The sequence below is a fragment of the Pelophylax lessonae genome (assembly GCF_965119305.1).
Source record: "Pelophylax lessonae genome assembly, chromosome: 3".
Classification (NCBI taxonomy): domain Eukaryota; kingdom Metazoa; phylum Chordata; class Amphibia; order Anura; family Ranidae; genus Pelophylax; species Pelophylax lessonae.
This window is the reverse complement of record NC_138770.1, coordinates 78,668,179-78,692,041: the sequence shown is the minus strand read 5'-3', so window position 1 is coordinate 78,692,041 and position 23,863 is coordinate 78,668,179. Positions and strand designations below refer to the sequence as shown.

The 23,863-nt window shown below is 43.6% G+C and overlaps 1 protein-coding gene across 4 annotated transcripts in view; it reads left to right on the top strand.

The window, feature by feature from the left end:
- The window catches only part of DNMT3A (DNA methyltransferase 3 alpha), a 451,028-nt gene extending 440,612 nt beyond the window's left edge, over window positions 1-10,416 (top strand). For all 4 annotated transcript variants that reach the window (XM_082251154.1, XM_082251152.1, XM_082251153.1 and 1 more), the window contains 2 exons: window positions 2,500-2,618; window positions 8,373-10,416. In XM_082251154.1, the coding sequence (XP_082107280.1) occupies window positions 2,500-2,618; window positions 8,373-8,514 (261 nt within the window). In that variant the 3' untranslated portion in view covers window positions 8,515-10,416. The remainder of the gene's footprint in view (window positions 1-2,499; window positions 2,619-8,372) is intronic.
- The last annotated feature ends 13,447 nt before the right edge of the window (window positions 10,417-23,863 follow it).

Below are 23,863 nucleotides of genomic sequence, written 5' to 3'. Positions count from 1 at the left end.
AGCACGTGATTAGAGCCAGAGCCTCTAATAGACTTCAAAAAGGGTGGGCTCGGGGCGCAGAGCACTGCGCCCTGAGCCCACCCAGTTGTATGGCAATAGCGAATAAATATTCGCTATTGTCACACTGACTCTCCTCCCAGCCAATCAGGAAGAGGGTTGTGAGACCCTTTTCCCGATCGGCCAAAAGGAGAAGCGATCTTACTGGGAGAGGCAGAAGACACACAGCTGGAGGAGAAGCACATCCAGCACTCCCCGGCCTGACAGGAGGAGGTAAGGAGGCAGGCCGTTGGGGGGGAGGGAATGTGTTACCGACCGATCGTGGCGGGTTGCATTGGTTTGATGCCCTCACCCCGAATTACCAAGCACCAGCCGCCACTGGTTATAACATACATGTTGGTTTGTTTTTTAGTGTTTTTATGGTCGAGGGTGTGCTTTTTGTACTTTTGTATACTCTGATTTTTTATTATTGTATAAATACACTTTTGATAATTGCTGTGCAGCAGCTTGTTTGAGGAATACTTTTCCTCTTCTTTAGTTGTATCAGGATGTTTGAGGTGATTGTGGTCATATTAGTGCACTTGTGACAGAAACAATTGAGTACTGTACGTGATACTTTTGCACGAACATACAATTTTTCAGGACAAGCTTTTGGGGTATGTCCCCTTCTTCAAGGTCCAAGCAGCACTGCTTGGAGCTTGAAGAAAGGGACATACCCTGAAAACTTGTCCTGAAAAATTGTATGGTTGTGCAAATAAAGTTGTTCATAAACTTTGTTGGCATGCCAAAGTTGTGTGATCCCCATATGTAGAAATCATCCATGGGGGAATAAGGCCATGCATGGTCTGAGACCAAATCTGTACAAACATAGTCATAATTTAGATGAGTTGTGGTTTAGTCCACCTGTTTCTTACTGGAAGACAGACAATATTTTACCTGTAGTCATAAAAGGATCATTGCTGAATCAGGGTTCCTAACCACTTACTGACCACCCTATAGCACTTTTACTGCAGGGGGCACGTGCCGCTGGTGGGCTGCTTCTGCTGTGATAATTCCCAGCAGAAACCGATCTGCGGCTCCCAAGGACTCGATGATCGTTGGTAAAACACACAGATTTGAGATATGCCTATGTAAACAAGACTTATCTCAGTTCTTTTTTAAACAAGACTTATCTCAGTTTTTTTTTTTTAAACGCGTCTTTTTTTTCATTAAACCTTTTTTTTTTATACAAACATCTCACAAACATATCCTCATGTACATAAAAAAATACCCCACATACCAAAATATACCTTAATAATAAAAAATCTAATCTTATCTTATCTCAGTTCTGACAGGGGAAAGTGATGACCCTGTGTTTCTGCAAAGTAGAGACGAGAATCAATCTTTTCCCCTAGTAAAAGCAGCACACTGTACACAAAAACACTGGCTAGGCACACAGTTAACCATTTTGATCCCCCTAGATGTTTAACCCCTTCCCAGCCAGTTTCCTTAGTACAGTGACAGTGCATATTTTTAGCACTGATCACTGTACGAGTGTCACTGGTTCCCACAAAGTGTCAGTTACTGACCGATAGTCTGCCGCATTATCACAGTCCCGCTATAAGTCGCTGATTTCTTCCATTACTATTATAAAATAAATAAATAAAAATTCCATGAATATATCCCATAGTTTGTAGAGGCTATAACGTTCAGGTAAACCAATCAGTATAGGCTTATTGGGATTTTTTTTAACCAAAAACATGTAGCAGAATACATATTGGCCTAAATTGATGAAGTACGCAGTGCTGTATCGCAAAAAATGGCCTGGTCATGAAGGGGAGTTACATTTTCCGGTGGTCAAGTGGTTTGAAACAAATGTCAAGTAAACAGGGATTGAGAAACGAATCAAACTTTTACCAGTGACTGTAAAAATAAGGTCACGAGGACCTCCAGTTTATTCTGCCTGTTGAAGCCAACATGTTGTGGCCACATAACTTTCAGCAGCTTTGCATTGTAGAAGTATCTTCATTCACTTCTTATAAAGACTCTGTTGATCTCAGCCTGGTGACCTGATTCAGACCATGTGACTTCTGAACTGGATTCAGGTTAGATGTACGTGGTACTCAACCCTTATCCTACCTTCATGATGGTATTAAAGCTGTCAGCATTAAGAACTAAACCTAGGAGCCAATATTAAAGTGAACCTTTGGCTTTGCCCTGCATGGGTAGAGCACAGGTTTACTTTAGGTTTAAGGGCAGGAAGAGAATTAAGTGCTAGGGTAAGTTTTAAGGGTTGTGGCAAACCTGAACATGATAAAGAAGAGATGAGGTATCATGTCCCCACCCAAGGTCTGTATAGTCAGCTCTGCGGTCTTCCCAACACATATAAGGTATATTGACATCCCGGTCAATCATTCAGCTTAGCTTCTCAATTTCAGACATAGGTGACCTGTAACAAACCAGAGATTTATCATGAAGTTCTGAGTTAATTTTGATTCAATAATGCCAAACTCTCTGCTTCAGTTTAGCAAAGTCCGAACCATCACCACTAGGTCAAACTCCATCAAGCAGGGCAAAGACCAACACTTCCCTGTCTTCATGAACGAGAAGGAAGACATTCTCTGGTGCACCGAGATGGAACGGTGAGTGTGAATAAAAATGTAATGTTCAAGCCAAAAGGGATAAAGGTTTGCTGGGATTTCTTAAACTTCAGAAGAGGCACCTTGGCTGGGGAGGGCATGTGGTATAAACATTTGGTAAAAATCTCCCTAATGACAGATAAATTCCAGCAGCATACTAATGCCAGTCGGGTTGTGAAATTTGTCATGCATTATAAGGAGTATTTGTTTTCCTATGTGTCCATGGTCATGGTGAAGCCATACAAATCATCGCTTTATGACTGGGCCAGCCATGCATCCAGAACCATTTCCATGATCATAAAATGAGGAATAATCTTATTTTTCTCTTTAGTTCATTGACGGACACAGCTTCTGGTATACATAACCATTGGTTATACTGCCCCCTATAGTAGTAGGACACTATGTAGATATAAATTATTGCTACACCCATGGGAAGTCCCAGAGTGTATACTCCCTCTCTGTGCTATAGCTACTCAGTTTTTTTCTGCCTAGTCAGGAGTAAGGACCTAGTTCCTTGCTGGAATCTTTGGTCCTGGCAAAAATGTTTAGATAGGAAATTTTTTCTTCCTGGATTTTATTTTGTGAGATCTACAATCAACTGCTGGACTGAGCGACAGGCTAGGTCAGTCGCGACATAGCCCCACTAGAGGGGGGCTGGCCTGCGAGTTAAATGCCTTGCAAGGTCAAATACGACCGGGGTTTGGCCCAAGTCGCAGCGTTCCTCCTGGCCGACAGCCCCCCATTTCGATGGAGAGGGATTCTGTCTGGAGTGGTGTCCGCCTGGTTCCTGGTATGGTTAATAGATGTCCCCCCTCTCCCCCTGGAGGGTTTTGTGGTGGACATTGGCCCCCTCCTCAGGATGGTCAGTTCCCCGGGTTCCCCTCCTTTCCGCAGGCACCCCCCCCCCTCCACATACGCTGGGGCTGTTTGGCTGGTCTGGCCACTTTGCAGGAGTGGGGGCAGGGCGCGGACTGGCTGTGGGCCTGGGGGATGAGGGGGGTTGTGCTGCCGGCGACCGGATGATCGACTGTGCGGGGGGGGAGTTGTACCTGATGGGGGCTCCTGTTAGGGCCCCCCGGCCTGCCTGGATCTGTCCTTGAGGCCTGATCTCCTAACCCTGGGTCCCTTTATGCCACCTGGTGCCCTCATTTTGTTGTAGCCTATGTGTTCTATACAGCGGCCATGTTTGTGTAGACGGCGACCATGTTTGTGTAGTCCGCTGGCCATTTTGCTGTGGTTTGCCATTGAAAATAGGGGCAGCCATGACAGTGGAGCCCTGTGGGCAGCGATTTCGGTGGTGGGAGCCCCTTCTCATCCCCTGGTGTTGACTCCTGGATCATTTTACTTCCTGATCGCCGCACGTGTAGTGTAGATTATCCGGGTGGCTGCAGGTGCTTGTCTCTGTGGGTGGTGAGTCTGGTGGGGTCCTCTCCCTCTCTGCTGAGGATCGCTTGGTGCTTTGTGCCTGGCCAATACTGTGGGGGTTGTCCCTTAGCAGTGTTTTACACCTATTTGTGGGGTCCCCCTGGTGACTCATGGAGTTTTTAGAGCAAATTTCCCCACCTGATCCCCTCTCTGAGACTGCAGGGCCCTATGGGTCACAACCATCCATCCATGCACTGACGACAGTCCCTTGTATCCTGAGTGGAGTTGGCTTGCAGGCGATGGGCGATCCGAGTTTTGCTCTTGTCCCCCGGCAAGGTTTTTTCCTTCCAACTTGCGCCTGTCCCCAGACCGCTTACAGGGACTGTTTGGGGCGGTACAAGACCTGTTCCTTCAAGGGGTGATTGTCCCGGTTCCAAAGTGCGTCAAATCTTGGACCTCAAGACGCTAAACTACTTTGTGAGGGTACAGAAGTTTAGAATGGAGTCCATTCGAACGGTGGTGGCATCCCTGCGTCAGGGGGATTTCCTAGCTTCTATCGATATCAAGGATGCCTACCATCACATTCCAATATGTGCCAGTCACCAGTGTTTTCTCCGCTTTGCTGTGGGAGAGAAGCATTATCAGTTTGCGGCGTTACCTTTGGTCTTGCCTCTGCTCCTTGGGTCTTCACAAAAGTGTTAGCCCTAGTGCTAGCCTTGCTACGTCATTGTGGGATGCGGTACTGGCCTACCTGGACAATCTCCTTCTGCGAGCAGAGTCTCCCTCTGCTCTGGTGGACAACCTGATCACAATAATAATAACTCTGCAGGAGTTCTGCTGGATTCTGAACCTTCAGAACTCAGCTCTGGTTCCGTCCACAAAGCTGGACTATCTGGGCCTGACTCTGGACTCAGCCTTTGCCAGAGTGCTTCTTCCTGTGGACAAACTTCAACAGTTGCAGGCTGCATTTCACCTCCTGCTGTCCAACAGATGGTCATCCCTTTGGATTTGGAGGCGGGTGCTGGACCTGATGGTGTCTACCTTTGAGGCGGATCCATTTGCACAGTTCCATATGAGGTCCCTGCAAAGGGAGCTTCTGGCCAAATGGGACAAGAATCCGCAGTCTCTGGACAATCAGATCCGGCTAAGTCGGGGAGTCTTTAATATGGTGGCTTCATTCTCCGGCGCATCGGCTGGGCAAACATTCCTTCTCTTGTATTGGACAGTGGTCACTACGGATGCCAGCCTGTCCGGCTCGGGAGGCGTCCTCGGCAAACATTCTGGTCAGGGGATCTGGACGCTGGAAGAATCCAGACTACCAATCAATGTCTTGGAACTCCGAGCAAACAGACTGTGACTGAAACATTGGACGGATCGCCTTCATGGTTGTCCAGTGCTCATTCAATTGGACAATGCCATGGCTGGGGCTTATGTCAACCATCAATGGGGCACAAGAAGTGTTCTGGCAGCTCTGGAGGTAGCCAGCATCCTAAGGTGGGAAGAATGGTTCATTCCAGCCCTTTCCACTGTACACATTCCTGGGGTGGAAAATTGTCAGGCCGATTTTCTTAGTTGGCAGGTGTTGGACCACAGGGAGTGGTCCCTTCATCCGGAGGTGTTTCATCAGCTATGTCTTCGGTGGAGCACCGCCGAGGTGGATCTGTTGGCGTTTTGGCTCAACAGAAAGGTGCAGAGGTTTGTGGCTCGGTCAAGGGATCCTCTGGCGGACACCACAGACGCGCTGGTGGCTTTGTGTGGTCAGTATCGGCTGATCTACGCCTTCCCTCTTCTCAAGCTTTTGCCCAGACTTCTACGCAGGATAAAGGCAGAAGGGATTCCAGTTGTCTTAGTGGCTCCGGACTGGCCTCGCCGGGCTTGGTACGCCGATCTGGTGCATCTGGCTGCCAATGTTTCTTGCAAGCTTCCTCTCAGGGAGGATCTTCTGTCCCAAGGACCGATCTTCCATCCTGCTTTACAGTCGCTGGCTTTAACGGCTTGGCTGTTGAACTCCAGGTGCTGAAGGATAGAGGTTTATCTGAGTCATGATTTCTACCCTGTTGAAAGCTAGGAAATCTAATTCTAGAAAGATGAACTATCGTACGTGGTAGATGTACATTGCGTAGTGTGAGTCTCTTGGGGCTCATCCTCGCTCCTGCTCAGTGGCTCGGATCTTAACCTTCCTTCAACAGGGGGTTAAAGAAATTGGCCTTGAGTACCATCAAGGGCCAGGTGTCGGCTTTGGAGGTCCTCTTCCGATGACCTTTGGCCACACACTCCCTGGTGCGTACCTTTCTTCAGGGTGTCCGACATTTGGTTCCTCCAATGCGGGCTCCGATGCCGCCTTGGGATCTTAATTTGGACATTCAACTATGTAGAAGCCTCCTTTTGAAATTATTTGGGAGATTCCTCTGCTTACATTGTCCCAGAAAATGGCCTTTTTAGTGGCTTTCACTTCTGTGCGCAGGGTGCCGGAATTGGCGGCGTTATCCTGTCATTCACCTTATTTGGTGGTTCACAGTGATAAGGTGGTTCTTCGCCCCTGTCCGTCGTTCCTTCCAAAGGTTGTCTCTGATTTTCATTTGAATGAAGACATTCTGTTGCCTTCCCTGTGTCCCAGGCCAAAACATCCAAAGCAAATTGCTTTGCATGCCTTATATGAAGTCCGGGTGATTTGGGTGTACCTGGCAGCTATGGAGTCTTTTAGGAAATCAGACTCACTATTTGTGCTCAGGGATGGGCCTCAGAAAGGGTTGTCCGCTTCCTCTGTGACCATTTCCAGATGGATCAGACAGACAGCGATTCAGGCCTATTCCATCAAGGGTCAGGTTCCTCCTTTCCCTGTTAAGGCGCATTCTATTTGGGCGCTCAGTGCCTCCTGGGCCTTTCGTCATCAGGCGTCAGTGACCCAGGTTTGCAAGGTGGCCACCTGGGACGTCTCAATGGTTAAGAAGATCAGCAGCTGTGTCAATCAATTAACAAAAGAGAAAATGGGATTTTTGGACTTACCATAAAATCTATTTCTCTTATGTTCATTGGCGGACACAGCACCCACCCCTCTGTGGAGTTGTAATTCTTCTGACACTGCTTGTAACAAAACTGAGTACCTATAGCAGAGAGAGGGAGTATACCCCATGGGACTGCCCATAGGCTTAGCCAGACTTTTGTTCTGACTAGTGTAGGGGGCAGTATAACTCACGTAGGGGGCAGTATAACCCAATGGTTAAGATCAAGAGCTGTGTCCGTCAATGAACATCAGAGAAATGGATTTTACAGTAAGTCAAAAATCCTTTTTTTTTTTTTTTTTTTTGCTTGGATACAACTGTGAGGCTTAGAACATTTGTTGGGTTTTTATTACTGCCTCTGTCCCCTCTAGGGTGATTTGATTTCCCTAATTTTTTCTGCTCTCCAGTGGCCCAGGGAATGAAAGTGATGGTAAATCAAATATTTTGAATTGCCACCAGAACAGAAATTTAGTAATGGGGACACTGAGAGATTTCTTAGGGCCCTTCACAAGGTGGACTGATTAGGTCTGCCTGTCATTTTCTCAGACGGACCCAATAGAACCCTCCAGTCTCCTCTAAGGAGCGGTGACTTACAATCTAATCCAATCGGCTAAAAAACAGACAGATGGCAGATCAGTCTGGTGGATCAAATGGCAACGGGGTGTAAACAGACAGGTGGTCCGTTTACATCAGACCACCCATAGAGGAGAGCAGGCTGTGTCTGTGTCAGCTCTGCATCAGTGGAGCAGACATGCACCAGCCATCTGCTTGCTCAGTGGGGAACAGCAGACAGATTCCCTGCTGAGCAGATGGAGTCCAACAGAGCCCACCCCATGTGAAAGAGTCCTAGGTTCAAACCTTAACCTTTTCAAGGCCCTTGTTTGCGTGGGCATGGCAGCCTATTCAAATCAATGGGCTGCTGTACCTGTGTTTACGCAAAAAAAAGTGCATGCACCTGTTCAAAACGTGGCTGCAGGGAAATTGCATGGTCTATTTGACTACGCAATTTCCATGCGGTACCAGCAAACACGCTGAAATGCGTGGGGTGACATTAGAATTAATGACAGCCCCGCACACCTCAGAGCAGGGCGATTTGGTTGTGGGTGATTCCTGCACCCACAGCCACACGCATAGGTGTGAACCTAGCGCATGAGGGGATTTCATTTACATTGGAAAGACAGGTAAGTCTGCAACACAGAAAGTGAGTGGAAATCTGCCCAATAAGCCACAGATGGCAAATCTACTAACATCAGTTTTAACCCTCTCCTACTCAGTTTCAACTGAAAATGTTTTAGCTTTTGAAATACTTTAATGTTAAGACTATAAGAAGAGAACATATTTAGGCTCTGCCTTTGTTACAGTAATTCACCAACTTGCCTTTTATATGCAGGGTCTTTGGCTTCCCAGTCCACTACACAGATGTTTCTAACATGAGCCGTTTAGCCAGGCAAAGGCTTCTGGGAAGATCCTGGAGCGTCCCTGTCATCCGTCACCTCTTCGCCCCTCTTAAGGAATTTTTTGCCTGCGTTTAACTCACAAGGTAAAAGGGACCTGAAGCTGACCGCCCTTCCCCCCCCCCCTACCCCACCCCAACCTTCCGGCTCCCCAGAACCTTTACCAACCCTCACCAAGTCTCACAGCTCTACCAGAGGATGGATTGAAAACTGGGAAAGAATCAATCACCCGGTGGTAAAAACCGGACCACCAGCGACCAGGAGCGGCTGGGAGCGTCTGATATCCGAATGGACACTTCTATGTAACTTCTCGTTCCATGTTACACTCTCCTTTACATACGTCTAAGTTTATTTTTTTAAGTTTTTACTTTGATATTTTGTAGGGGGAGGGGGAAATATTTTAACCCCCCACAGCCCCATGTTTTAGTAATATAGGAGCCTGTGGGTCTTTTTTAAGACGTCACCATGATGCGTGCACAGGTTCCGGTTTTAAATTTTAGTGCAGTTTAGGGCAGGGTCGGGCAACCTCGAGCTGAGGAACTACAGGGTCCACCAGTCATTGGCGGGCTCTCAAGTTCCCCCTAGTTTTGTTGTTTTTTTTTTTTTATATATATATATTTTTGTTCTCTTCTGCCCCGGTGCTAAGCGTTTTAGATGTTCATGTTTAGTTTTCTAGGTCTTTTAATGTGCTTTACCCGCTTTCCTGCCGAGGGGTGCCTGGAATAAGTGGCTGCAAAGAGGGTTAAGTCTAAACTACAGCGCAATGCAAACCAGACCGCAGAGCCACAGCTCGCGGACAGGAAACCCAAACGTACCTTGCAGCACAAGTATGGTGATCTACGTGAATCGCACATTGTGTAACCTAAGACTCCTTCTCTAGCACACCGAGGCTGCGTCTTCTAAGCTGAAACAGGTGCACTTTAGCAGACGTAACCTCCTGATGTCGTCATACGATGTCTGTGTCTTCATAGTCTGGTTCAACATTTCAAGCAATGTGTAGAAAAAAAAAGAAAAGAATACAGATTTTCATTTCAGATTTTTTCATGCAGGATAATTGTTACAATTTAGGTAAAAATTACACAATATTTTTTTTTTTTTTTTACAGTATTTCAGGTGCCCCGTGCCTCATGGCCAGGATAAAGCAGCTCTTGCAAACAGCTCAGACCTCTAACACTGTTTACAGATATACTGTATGGGGAATCACAGGATATATAAACTCTGCAAGTGCATGCATTCCATCCTATTCTGTATCTTCTGATTGCGGCCTGGTGTCCCATATCCCATTGGTTTCCGGTGGACTTTGAGGTCCTATAACGGTGCTTATATCTTATTATTGTTATTTGATCTTCCTCAGTATGCCATCTCCTTGACCAATAGCAGCCACTGGAAGGGTTAACAGGCCGCACCTATAGAGAATCATTGAAAACATGTTGGACTATTACATCTGCTGTATAAGTCCCACTCCTAACAAACATATATATTAGACTTTTCCTCTACAGGCATCCATGTTGGATTTCATGGCTGTTGCTAGAACGTGTCTCTGGCGCATCCTGAAGCAGTTTAGCTAATGGAGCAAAAGAGCCCGCCATGTTTGTCTGTCTCGTTCGGTTAAGTCGTGTGTTTATAACTGAACATGTGCGTGTACTTGCAGAGGTGACATACACAAATCATGGTACTACTTACTACTACTGTACAACAACTTCACATGGTGCTTTCCAAAAGTGGGATGATTAAAAACATTGGCATCCATGGTGCCTTAGCGAAATGCTGTGCGGAGAACTTGTTGCCCCTTTGAACTTGTGCAATGACCTGGTGCTTCTATACAAGACACGTGCCTAAAAACACAGGGAGATCCTCTGGAGCTTCTAAGACAAGAGATACAATGTCACCACAGACCATAATATTCCCTAATGTGGTCTGTGTTTTATGTTCAGGCCAATGTCCATATCACAAACCTTTCCTTCAGGGCACAGATGGTGAGCAGATGCCACAGTCCAGGCAGCGTGGAGCTACAACCCCCTAGTATCCCTGGAGCTGCAAGTGGACATGCCAAGCTTTTATAATTAAAGAATATTTCCAACCAAAACTGTTATTTAAAGTGACTCTTTGCTATGACTTTGCATTGCAAAGTAAAAGGTTCAGTTAGCTACCCCTCTTTCTCAGCAGCATGTATTTACCTTTCCTTGCTCTCCCGACATTAGATTAGGCCACAGGAGCAAAGTAAAATACCCGGTACCTTGGGGTATAGGGTAGTATGTGATTTCCTCCCCCTCACCTATTTGTCAGTGTTGGTGTCTTGTCATTGGCCCAGCACTGTCCCATGGGGGGGGGGGGGGTGCATAGTGTGTGAGATCCAACAAGTTGGTTTGGATCTTGCACAGGGCTTTCTGTCCCTGGTACTAATGACTAAATGGAGCAGTGGGAGACTGATAGTACATGCTGCCGGGGTGGTGGGGACAACGACGAGTAAAGCACTCTACTCTACATAGACACAGGAAAAGTTTACTTTAAAGGTCATCTCCATTTGAAACCAATATTATAGTTTTGGATGGTCGATTCAGCCAACAAACTATTGTACATTTCGGAGACTGTGATTCTCTCCAACAAAAAGAAACATTTCGTTTTGTTTGGACTGCCTTCTTAAAACTAGAGCATAGGAACCCCAAACACACCCCATCATGCAGAGCTGTATTTAGGGTAGGGCAGAGAAGATATACTTTGTCAGCCATTTCCATGGTGCTTTTCAAGAAACAGCCTTACATTTTATTAATACTTCTGTCTGTCTAGCTAAGAAACTGGTGCTATTTCATATTCCATTCACATATTATGTTTTAGGTGGTCACTCTACTTAAAAAGTGATATTTCAGTATCTGGCGGAAAATGTAATTATCTACCTGGGCCATTACCCATCAGATCTTACACTGTTTCCATGACCACCAACCTGTCTTGGCCATTAACCATCAGATTTTTCTTATGTTGTTTTTTTTAATTTTGAAGAACACAAGTGGGACAGAGATTCTGGAGGACAAAGAATTGGGTGGTTCAGCCCAACTTCCTCTAACCATAACTGAAATATCACATTTTTTTGTAGACTGCCTTTTTTAAGCATTCCTGCCATTTACAGCCTGTAGTGCCACTTTGAAGTATTAGCTCAAAGTTAGGCATCAGACAGTATGGCTGCCAGTATAGTGAACTGACTCGCTTCCAGGTTATCTCTTACCAGCTCCATGTTAGGTACAAGCTGTATATGGTGCCTTATTGCCAACAAGCTCACGTTTTATTGGCGCCAACATTCCTTCCATTCTCAATCCAAGGATTCTGGTGAGCTGCCAAGCTGACGCCATGGCGAAAAAGATGCCAACTTTGCGATCTCCGGCCTGTATGTTCAAGTGTCTCCAAACTATGCAATAAATGCAGATGTTCCATCAGGTTTGCAAGCCTGTGGCACAATGTGAGGCAGTGGATCATGTGGTCTTTGCTGGTGGTAGCTAATCTTGCATCGTCAGTCTACAGAAGGTGTAATAGTTACACCACTAAGGACCAGCTGTCAAGAATGACATCCAGTTACTGTATTCCCATGGTGCTTTCTTTTACCAGAGCTTCCATCAGAGCTACTCAGGCGATATCAGCCCTCAAGCACCATTGGCGAGAGGATCAGCCATGTTTTTAGTCATCCCTTAACCGCTAACAACCCAAGCTGCATTTTTTACAACTATTTATACACAAGTCTTCAGCAGGCACCGGCTACCCCCAACATCAGAAGGGGGAACCAGTGTTTCTTTTTGGTTTTCAGACTTACTAAATATGGGATTGTAGAATTTTAGAGTTCAAGAGAAGGCACCTGAGCCTCAAGAGAGAGTCAGAAGCCTTGTCCTTCTATGCTGATATTTTATACAGTATGTAACCTTATCAGAGCCTCCTCTGATTCTTCTCGCTTACAGTAATCTCAATTATCAGTGGTGTTTTGTGTTGTCAGGGGGTCAAAGCCCCTCCACTCTTTTATCCATTGTTTATGATGTGAACATTTTTGATTTTGTGTCCAATTACTTGATGTAGACGGGGCTGTGCTCTAAACACTCAGACTCTACTAAATATAACTTTCTTTATGCCTGTGACCATCCACCATTGTCTTTTACTGCCCCAGAGTCCACCATTGATGGCTCTGAGTTGGGGAATAAGTCCTTACTCTTTGGCTGAAAGGATGTACAGGTCTCCTCCACCATTGCTATGGAACTTATAGAATGGAGTCACTTGTGTCTTTTATCTCATGCCAGAACACTCAGGTTTATTGCTTTTTTTGTTAATGCTTCTTAAACAGTATGGACAAAGTTTTGGTCTTCATGCTGAACATTATAAAAAAAATCTTTTTGCATGTTTTAGTATTGGTTCTTAAAGTACATTGGTTCTTAAAGTACATTTTAAGTCCGCTTCTTAGATGAAGATCGGCCAATGAAAAAAATTCCATTGAAGTTACATAAAGCTAAACATACTTGGAGGGATCTGACCACCCTTATTTGAATAAAGTACTACGTGATCTCACTATTACGGGGAATATTTAAATATCTTTGAATTACACTAATTATTTTTTAACCTGGTAGACCCTCTCACAACTCTAGGAAAATATTAGAAGAATTTCATATGAAACAGACAATTCTAAGCCTATTTTATGACCATGGAAAAATGTCCCAAAAGCCAGAAAAGCAAATACAGTGAGGTTGCTGGTTAAATCACCATGCTCTATATCAGGGATCTCCAAACTCCAGCCCTCCAGCTGTTGTGCAACTACACATCCCATAAGGTATTGTAAAACTTTCACAATCACAGACATGACTAAGCGTGATGGTAATTGTAGTTCCTGAACAACTGGGGGGCCATAGTTTGGAGACCCATGCTCTATATCAATGCTCCCCAAACTGTGGCTTTGAGGCCAGATTTTGCCCTTTGGTTGTTTTTATCCGGCCCTTGTGGCATTACATGACAATGGCATGCAATGCCAGGCTGCTGCAAGCAAAGCCAACAGAATATTGGCATGCATTAAAAAGGGGATTCACTCCAGAGATAAAACGATAAATCCCACTCTACAAGACTCTGGTCCATCTGCATCTTGCGTATGCCGTCCAGTACTGGGCACCAGTCCTCAGGAAGGATGTGCTGGAACTGGAGAGAGTCCAGAGAAGGGCAACAAAGCTAATAAAGGGAATGGAGGACTTCAGCTATGGGGAAATACTACAAGCATTGGACTTATTCTCTCTGAGAAGAGATGCTTGAGAGGGGATATGATATCAATGTACATATACCTTACTGGTGACCCTAGCATAGGGAAAAAACTTTTCATTGAAAGGAAATTTAAAAAGACATGTGGCCATTCACTAAAATTGGAAGAAAAGTGGTTTAACCTTAAACTGCGTGGAGGGTTCTTTAGTGTCAGAGCGGTAAGGATGTGGAATTCTCTTCCACAAGCAGTGGTATCAGCAGGGAGCGTTGATAGTTTAAAAAAACTGTTAGATGGGAACCTTAATGACCACAACATACAGGGGTATACAATGTACTATTGACATAAACACAGACACATCATAGGTTGAACTGGATGGACTTGTATCTTTTTTTTCAACCTCACCAACTATGTAACTATTGATGGGACACTATTTATTTTATTGATATCAGTGATAAGGCACTATTTCTCCCACTGACACCAATGATGAGACACTATTCCTTTCACTGATACCAATGATGGGGCACTATATCTCCCACTGACACCAATGAGGGGGCACTACTACTGACACCAATGATGGGACACTATTTCTCTCACTGACACAAATGATGGTGCAATATATCTCCCACTGACACCAATGATGAGGCAATATTACTGACACCAATGATGGTTCAATATATCTCTCACCGATACCAACAATGGGGTTATATTACTCCCCCTTATGCCAATGATGGGGGTACTCCCATCCCCCTGACGCCAGGATATTTTCTCCCACTGGCCCCCCTAAAGTTTGGCTCTTTGTTTATAAAGTTTGGAAACCCCTGCTCTATATGGTACTTGTCCCTAATATCTAATATTAGATTGACCATGGTCTCCTACAGAGCCGACCTGCTTACATGCCCCGTGCCATACCATGACCATGCTTTCTTACAGAGCTGTCCTGCTTACATGTCCTAAACTGTGCCACCTACAAAGGGGAGGTTTAGCACTTATTCAGCCCACCTTGGCAGATACCAGGTTTTTATTTTTTTTAATTGAGACCTTGCATAAAAGATATGGTACCAAACAGTGCTTAATCACTTTAGATGTCAGGAAATATATTTAGAAAGCCACAGAACTGTGTTCAACTTAGCTCTACGTATAACTCTGATACACCCAAGACATCTGCCAGTGTAATGAAGGTTACTGTATGTGGCCAACAGAGAGTCACTGTGGGTGGTGTGCAGTGGAGCATGGTAAAGAATGTGGCCATAGCAGGTCTAGGTTTTGGGGCTCTCCAGGCATTCCGTATATAGTTGGACATTTATGGGCACTTGTTTCATAAATCCAGAGGTATTATGCTAAGGCTTTGTATGAACACTCTGTGGCTCTCATGCTGTTTTAGCGCTTACCTTCTGAAGCACATCACAGACATCCAAAACCACATAATCCAGTATAGTTAAACTCAGTTGTGTCAGGACATTTTATCTTAAATCACAAAAAATGTATTCCATTTCTGCTTAAATTCTTTCTAGATACATTTAAAAAAAATGCACATTGTAAAATGGTGTCTCTAATATTATAAAAAGCACATCAGTGTCTGAAATCGTCAAAACTTCTGCAGACTTCTACTATGATAAAGGGGGTTTAGTAATTGTCCATTAGTTCAATATTTTGTAATATTACACAATTCTCTTTATATAATTGGCTTTCTCAATTTCGGATATGCAGTGTCTTGAAATAAGTTCATCAGTTCACTTGACATCAGTCATGTTGGAGCTCCATTTTCTTTGCTGTGGCTGCGTTAGCTGACAGGCAGCTTAAACATCCAATCACTGTGTTGTCTTTAAGGAGAGAAATGTAACTGAACAACTGGGAGCATATGGCAGTCATAGCAGACCATGTGCTTCCATGGTAAACTGGCACCTCTTCATGTTAGAAAAGTATCAGCTGCACTGAATGGTATTATACAAGGCTGATGCTGCTTTTATTACAATATCATATGTTGGGGGTGAAACCTGCGCTGGACTAGCCGGATGCTGGTCATTGATCCTTATCAGGCAATGCCAGAGACATATTAGTAACATGACCGTGACATTTGGCAGCACATGGTGCCCAGTGTTCACAATTGTACCGTTGTCCTGTAACAGTTCATTTGGAATCATGGATGGGTAAATCCTTTAATATAGTAAGTACATATTGTATATGTCAAATGAGATGTAGACAACATTTAATGTCTAAAATTGTGTAAATATATTTAGTCAGATGTGATAGGGGTTTAAACTTTTACCTGAACAGTCTACAAAAGACAATTCAGACTTAAAAAGCTCCATAGTTGGGCTATTATGTGTCTTCTATTTGTCCGCAGACTGACCAGACGCTAGTACTTCAATAATCATCCAAGGTGTGCTTTAGGCCTCATGCACACTGGACGTTATAAAAAAGCCAGTAACAGCTGTAGAATGAGCTTTTTTAGGTGCTGCGTTTTTTTATGGCTCAAAAATGCTGATAAATTCAGATGACCCACATTTTTAAAGGCGTTATAAAGGCAGAAGATTTTTAATCTTAATGCATTTTATGCATTAGGATAAAAAACCTGTGTGTATCAGCCCCCCTTAATACTTACCTGAGCCCCCCTCTCTGTCCAGCGATGTCCACGAGTCCCTCGGCCGTTCGGGACTCTCTCTCCTGATTGGCTGAGGGCGCCATTGGCTCCCACGGCTGGCAAAGTCAGTTAGCAAATCAGGAGAGAGGGGGTGGGACCGAACGGCAGCTCCGTGTCTGAATGGACACATGGAGCTGCAGCTCAGCTTGGGTGCCCCCATAGTAAGCTGCTTGCTGTGGGGGCACTCAATAGGAGGGAGGGGCCAGGAGCAGCAAAGAGGGACCCAAGAAGAGGAGGATCCAGGCTGCCCTGTGCAAATCCAGAGGAGGTAAGTATAATATGTTTGTTATTTTTTTTAACCACTTACCGAACCGCCGGAAGTACATTTACTGCGGCGGTCAGCCCCTCCTGGGCAAAGGGACGTAGTACTACGTTGCTCGCCCAGGAGCCTGCAGGGGGCGAGCACGCCGCCGGAGTCGCGCTCCCGCCCCCGCTTGTTCACAGGCATCCCCGCGTGAGTGACTGGCGGCTCTGATGTCCGGAGAGGTAGAAAGGCTAATGTAAGAAAGGCTAATGTAAACAAAGCCGCCTGTCATTCTCCCTGGTGTAACTGCAGAGATCATACGATCCTGCTATGTAGGATCGTATGTCTCTGTGGTTACATCAAAAGCCACACCCCTTGACAGTTAGAAGCACGCCCCTAGGGACACACTTAACCCCTGGATCTCTAATAAAGTTAACCCCTTCCCTGCCAGTGTCATTTTTACAGTAACAGTGCATATGTATAGCACTGATTACTGTAGTAATGTCACTGGTATTCCCAAAAATGTCAATCAGGGGTTTGATCTGTCCCCCGCAATGTCGCAGTCCCGCAAAAAAATAGCAGATCGCCGCAGTTACTCGTTAAAAAAAAAAACAATAAAAATGACATAAATCTTTCCTGTAGTTATTAAACGCAATAACTTTTGCGCAAGCCAATCAAAATACGCTTATTGCGATTTTTTTTTTACCAAAAATATGTAGCAGAAAACAAATTGGCCAAATTTGTTTTTTACCTTTTTTTTTTTGAGAATTTCATATAAAAAATGTGAAAAATATTTTTTCAAAATTGACGCTCTTTTTTTGTTTATAGCGCAAAAAATAAAAATCGCACAGGTGATCAAATACCACCAAAAGAAAGTTCTGTTTGTGGGGAAAAAGGACGTCAATTTTGTTTAGGTGAGAAAATACCCCAAAAAACGCTGATAACAGCCTATTTGTGCATGGATACATAGGATAACATGCTGGGGAGTTCATGCCTGAAGCCAAAAACGGTAGCTGTAAAAAACGTCCCGTGTGCACGAGACCTTAATATTTTAATGCACCTAGAAAATGGTAAATTTATTCAGTGAGAAAGTATAAATCACAGGGTGCGTAGAAAAAAAAAATAAAGCTTTTGATGATCATTCAGTGTTATATGGAAAAAAAGAATTATAGTTGTGCCTGGTACGTGTCATAATGATTACAAATAGCGCTCGCTATCACTTTTTATATAGATATAAAGACTATATGCAGAAGTAGGAGTTGCCAGGATTTAGTCAGGTTCAAAAAAAGCAGAGCAGTTCTGTGTAATCTATTGAACCTCTTTAGATAAAATTTAGATTTGTGAGACAGACAAAAGGGTTTATGTGGTATATGTTCACTATATGCTCCACGGTGTCATTCCTAGGTACTGAGCTAGAAGACGTGTTACTGTGTATGATTTAGGTGAGTCAGGAACCTAAGCTGGTGTCACCTCTCAGGTAACTACTAATCCAGGGATTTAGTAAAACCTTGTAAACCCAAATCAGAGGTCTAACAGTGTAAAAAGGCACAAACACTAAGGACATCTTCACTAGTTTCTTTGGGTGTCTTTAGACAGCCAATAATATAATATAATATAAGATGATGTGATTTAAAAAAAAAAACATTCATACTCGTATTGGCCAAAAATCTGTAAGTCTGCAATGTGAGAATACCCCCTGCTCTGGCCTCAAGGCCGGATGTACTTTATTGGAGCCTGTAGGCACACAACTCGGAGACTACTAGGACCTTCTCTTCTACACAGAATATCACTTGGTCCTACCCTGGTTTAGAAGAATTGATGTTGTTGGCCTAATTCTTTAAGTTGCAGTAATGCTGAAGGAATGCTGCATGTTAAACTGGTTATTTAAGCTTTGCAGTCAATGTTCTACCATTTCATGAGAGACACTTTTTTCTCTCCTTAAGTGCTATTACATCTTAATGAATAAAGTGCAGTGTGTACAAAACAAAAAAACATCTATGACATGGCTATTTCTAGCAATGATGGGGGAAATGCGTACCTGTACAGAAACTGCTGCCTCTTGCCACCTGTAGGCAATGCCTGCTGTGGCTACTGGTAAGTTCTACTTTGTCTGGTCTTGTACTGGGAAAACAAAGGTTCTCTTTGCCCAGCCATTGACTAGCTTTTCCTAAAGAATTCAAAGACCTTTCCAGGCCAGCTAAAAGGTATAATTCCACCAGCTGCTCTGGTCTTCTCTCTATTAGAGTGTGCTTGATACATCTCGTGTAGCATCTGCATAACATGTTCATCTCCGTTGGACCTCCAAGCAACCAAACATCAGATGCAGCAGTGGTTCTCAATGTTTTTTTAAAGATGCAGGATTCCTGTCCGATTTGCTAAACGATTGGCTTCAATTCTTTCTGAGTCTGACCTAGAACAGGGATCCTCAAACTACGGCCCTCCAGCTGTTGTGGAACTACACATCCCATTAGGCATTGTAAAACTCTGACATTCACAGACATGACCAGGCATGATGGGAATTTTAGTTCCTGAACAACTGGAGGGCCATAGTTTGAAGACCCCTGACCTAGAATAAGCATACAGATAAAAGACAGAGAAAGGGACTAATTTGCATACTTTTTATTGTCAATGACTCAAAGCATTGAGGGTTATCCCCAGAGAAGATCCAATAAAAGGCTATGTAGATCAATAACATCAGTGGATAGCAACACCGGGTGTAGAATGCAGATAGGTATACATCTGAGGTGGGTCTTAGGGTCAGGTGGTTGGGTGCAGAAAGGATATCCGCACATGCTTATCAAGAGTGCCAACCATGCCCGCCTTTGCAGCTCCCATAAATGAAAATTACTGTATGAATGGAGGACAGGCAGATGAAAAAAGGTCCACCCCCTCTTTTAGTAGATCACTTCTCTATAGAAGCTGTGCTACAGGATCCATGAATGAAAAGTACTCTATGAATGTAGGAGGCAGACCTTATATTCATCTGCCTGTCTTCCATTTGTAAAGTGCTTTTTATTCATGGGAGCTACAGCTTCTATGAATGAAGAGGGGGGGCTGAAAGGAAGGGCATATTTGGCACTCTTGAGGAGTACCTGTGAAAGGTCCATCAGCTTTAATAATCCATGCGCCAGCAGATTACAGATGTTGGGTATGGGATGGGTGCAGAGGACGGAACATTTCCATTAAAATAGCCGGCACCATCACAAGGGACACTTCCGATTAGTACAGATGGTGGTGATTAATGGGGAGCACTCGGATTGGGCGGGTGTGGAAAGTGGGGTCCCCCAGGGTTCTGTCCTGGGGCCAATCCTGTTTAATTTATTCATAAATGATCTAGAGGAGGGGATATCTAGTACAATCTCAGTATTTGCAGATGATACTAAACTAAGCATGCCAATATCTTCTACGCAGGATGTGGAAACCTTACAAGCGGACCTGAACAAAATAATGGGGTGGGCAACTACATGGCAGATGAGGTTTAATGTTGAAAAATGTAAAATAATGCACTTGGGGGCCAGAAACCAGAAAGCAAGCTACTCACTAGAGGGGGAACCTCTGGGTGAATCTAAGATGGAAAAGGACCTGGGGGTACTGGTAGACAACAGGCTTGGCAGTGGCAAGCAATGCCAAGCCGCTGCAAGCAAAGCCAACAGAATACTGGGATGTATAAAAAAAGGGGATTCACTCCAGAAATAAAGAGATTATTCTCCCACTCTACAAGACTCTGGTCCGGACACATCTGGAGTAGTCTGTCCAGTTCTGGGCACCGGTCCTCAGGAAGGATGTGCTGGAACTGGAGAAAGTCCAGAGAAGGGCAACAAAAATAATTAGGGGAATGGAGGACATCAGCTATGAGGAAAGACTACAAGCACTGAACTTATTCTCTCTGGAGAAGAGATGATTGAGGGGGGATATGATATCAATGTACAAATACTGTACTGGCGACCTTAGCATAAGGAACAAACTATTCAGAGAAAGGAGATACAATAAGACACGTGGCCACTCACTAAAACTAGAGGAAAGGCGTTTTAACCTTAAAATACGTAGGGGGTTCTTCACTGTAAGAGCAGTAAGGATGTGGAATTCTTTTCCGCAAACAGTCGTATCAGCAGGGAGCATCGATAGTTTCAAAAATGTATTAGATGGGCACCTTAAAGACCAAAACATACAGGCGTATACAATGTACGGTTAACAGCAAACACACACACACGCATCATAGGTTGAACTGGATGGACTGATGTCTTTTTTCAACCTCCCTAACTATGTAAATGTAAGTACAGTCTCTGTGCAGATTTTTTAACCTAAAGTTAAATTTTAATGCAACATATCAACACTGTGATGCACATAAACCCATACATTGCCTATGATGAAATAAAGGCTTTGCGAGCAGCCATAGTTTATTACTTGTAAAGCATGGACCTGACTTTCTAAGCATTTCCACATCCATTTTATGCCACATGCTGCACTGATCTGGGGTCAGGTGTGTATTTGATCAGTGACAGTGACAGATAAACCTTTGCAAAACGGGTTGGAGAAGATGGCATCACAAAGTTTGCAGGCCAAGAGAAATGAAGCCAATTTCAGGTTCCAAATTATCAACAAACATTTATGGAGACTGAAGTGGAAGAATCATTCTAAAGGGAATGAAAGGTTACATTGGGGAGGAAGTGGTATATACAGATAGGCCTCTGTGGAAGATGTTTCTAGGTTTAAAGCCACAACAAACTTCCAATGCTCACATATGAGGCATATACACTACGTCAGGGATATGCAAACTGTGACCCTCTAATTGCAGAACTACAAGTCCCATGAGGCATAGCAAGACTGACAGCCTCAAGCATGACACCCAGAGGCATGATGGGACTTGTAGTTTTGCAACAGCAGGAGGGCCACAGTTTGTATATCCCTGTCAAGCTTGTGCAAATCTGACCGTTACCCCATATGGGCTTGTTGGATATCCTATTCCAAAGTCAAGGCCACTAATTGGCTGACCCTCCTGTAGCAATAACAGCCTCCAATTTTCATGGAAGGCTTGCCACATGATTTTGGAGTGTGTCTATGGCAAAATAGCATTTGTGAGGTTAAGTAGTGATCTAAGACAAGAGGACCAGGCTTGCAATCCACATTTTAATTAATCGCAGAAGTATTAAGTAGGGTTGAGATTATGAATCTGTGCAGGCTACCAAAATTCCTCCACACCAGACTCATCAAACTGTGTATTTATAAAGGTGGAATTGTAAATGGGGTCAAATGTAACAGAAAAGTGCATTCCCCAAACTTACCACAAGGGTGGAAGAATGCAAATGTATAAACATTTCTTGTATTCTGTTGCATTCATAGTACCCTCCACTGGAGACAACTGAACTCAAGTCATTTGGAGGGGTCTCCACATACATTTGACCATATAGTAGGTGTAGTGGTCAGGTGTCCACAAACCTTTAGCCATATAGTGTATACACTTGAGGGAGAGAGAAGCTGCTGCAAAACTTCACTCACAATGAATCTCCAGTGAGGTTTGCAGAGCCTGGGGTGGAGGAGGGCGGGCCATAGTCTGGTGAGTCACGTGCCAGGTGTAAAGGCAATACAGCACACACGGCTGCTACAACATGGATTAATTCCAACACACTTTGCATTGTGGCATTTGTATAATCCTATAGTAATAAATCCCATCAGGACAAAGCAAACACTTTAAATGTACAATATACAGCTGTCATGGACTTTGAGCTCTAGGAAGTTAACCTCAACTAAAACATTACCTGCAGCGTACATGACCGAATTACTGATGTGAGTCCGTGACTTCTCATGTTCAATGCCGTGGTGCTTACAGGATACGTTGTCACTTGTCCGCTATTGCTAAGAATTTATTCTTCAAGCCATGGCAGAATCAAGCATTTTGTAAAACCCTGAAATATTTGTGTTTTCTGGACTTTAAGATGTTGGAAGTTCTGCCATCATTGTGTAAAAGGAAACCTCTCTTGAAAGAAACATTATGGCAGTCATTGCTCTCGTTCTGAAAATGTAGATTTCCTGACTGTCATGCTGATCCAGTGGCTTCAATACTGTCACTGACCCAGGGCAAGTATGGAGACAAGGATTTCAGACTTTTCTTTGGCTTTCTGGATTTGCATACTTGTTGTGGGTTGTTCAAGCAGACAGACTAACAATTAACATTTTCAGGAGGTTAGCAATGCAGCACCCTAAACTTCTCTTAGGAAAAATTTACTGTATGAATTTCTCTCAAAGTTTTCTCTAATAAAAACTATTTATTTGCTGATAGGTGGAGCATGGGTAGTTAAAGAGTAACAGCACTTTTAGTATAGTTATTCTTTAACCTCCCTGGCGGTATGATTATGTCAGGAATTACATACCAAAAGCGGTACAATTGTTTTCATGGAAATTTGGCGTTATGTATTATAGGCCTACAATTCTTAGTAATTACTGACTTAAACCTGACCAAAACAAGACTCTAGTAGACATCCCAGATGTGATAAATTTGAAACACAAACATGTGAATTATAATCGAATCAATAATATTATTTTATTATTTAATATATAATATATATAATAAAATTATATTATTGATTAGATTATAATTCATGCATTATATATTATAGATATATGTGTGTATATATATATATATAAAATATATAACGCATGAATTATAATTGAATCAATAATATAATTTTATATATATATATATGTGTGTGTGTGTGCATATATATATATATATATATATATATATGTATATACATATATATATATATATGCATATATATATATATACCGGTATATATATATATATGCATATATGTATATGCATATATATATATATATATATATATATATATATATATATATGCATATATATATATGCATATATATAATACAAAATGTGTTTTGTGCAACGTTTTTTTTTTTTTTTTTTTTGAATTTCCCTCCCTAGTTCCGCTCCCATGCAGCATTGCTGCTGCAGGGAACGGAACTAGGAAGTGATCAGACCGACGGAGGAGCGGCGGGACTCTCGGCTGGCGATCTCAGCAATGAGAGATCATCGCTGGATCGCCAGGATAAGGTAAGAGAACACCGCTGCGCTCTCTGTAATCCACCCCAAGCGTGACTCGGGGTTACCGCTCCTGATATGAAAAACCAACCCCGAGTCACTCTCGGGATTACCGCCTAGGAGGTTAAATGACCTCCATAAGCTCTCAGGACCCCCCCCCCCCCCCACAAAGATCTAATATTCACGTTTTTTAATTCTGCCAGATTTTTACGGAGAGATGCACAGCTGCCACTGCAAAGTCTCCAGATGGAATATCTACATCTGTTA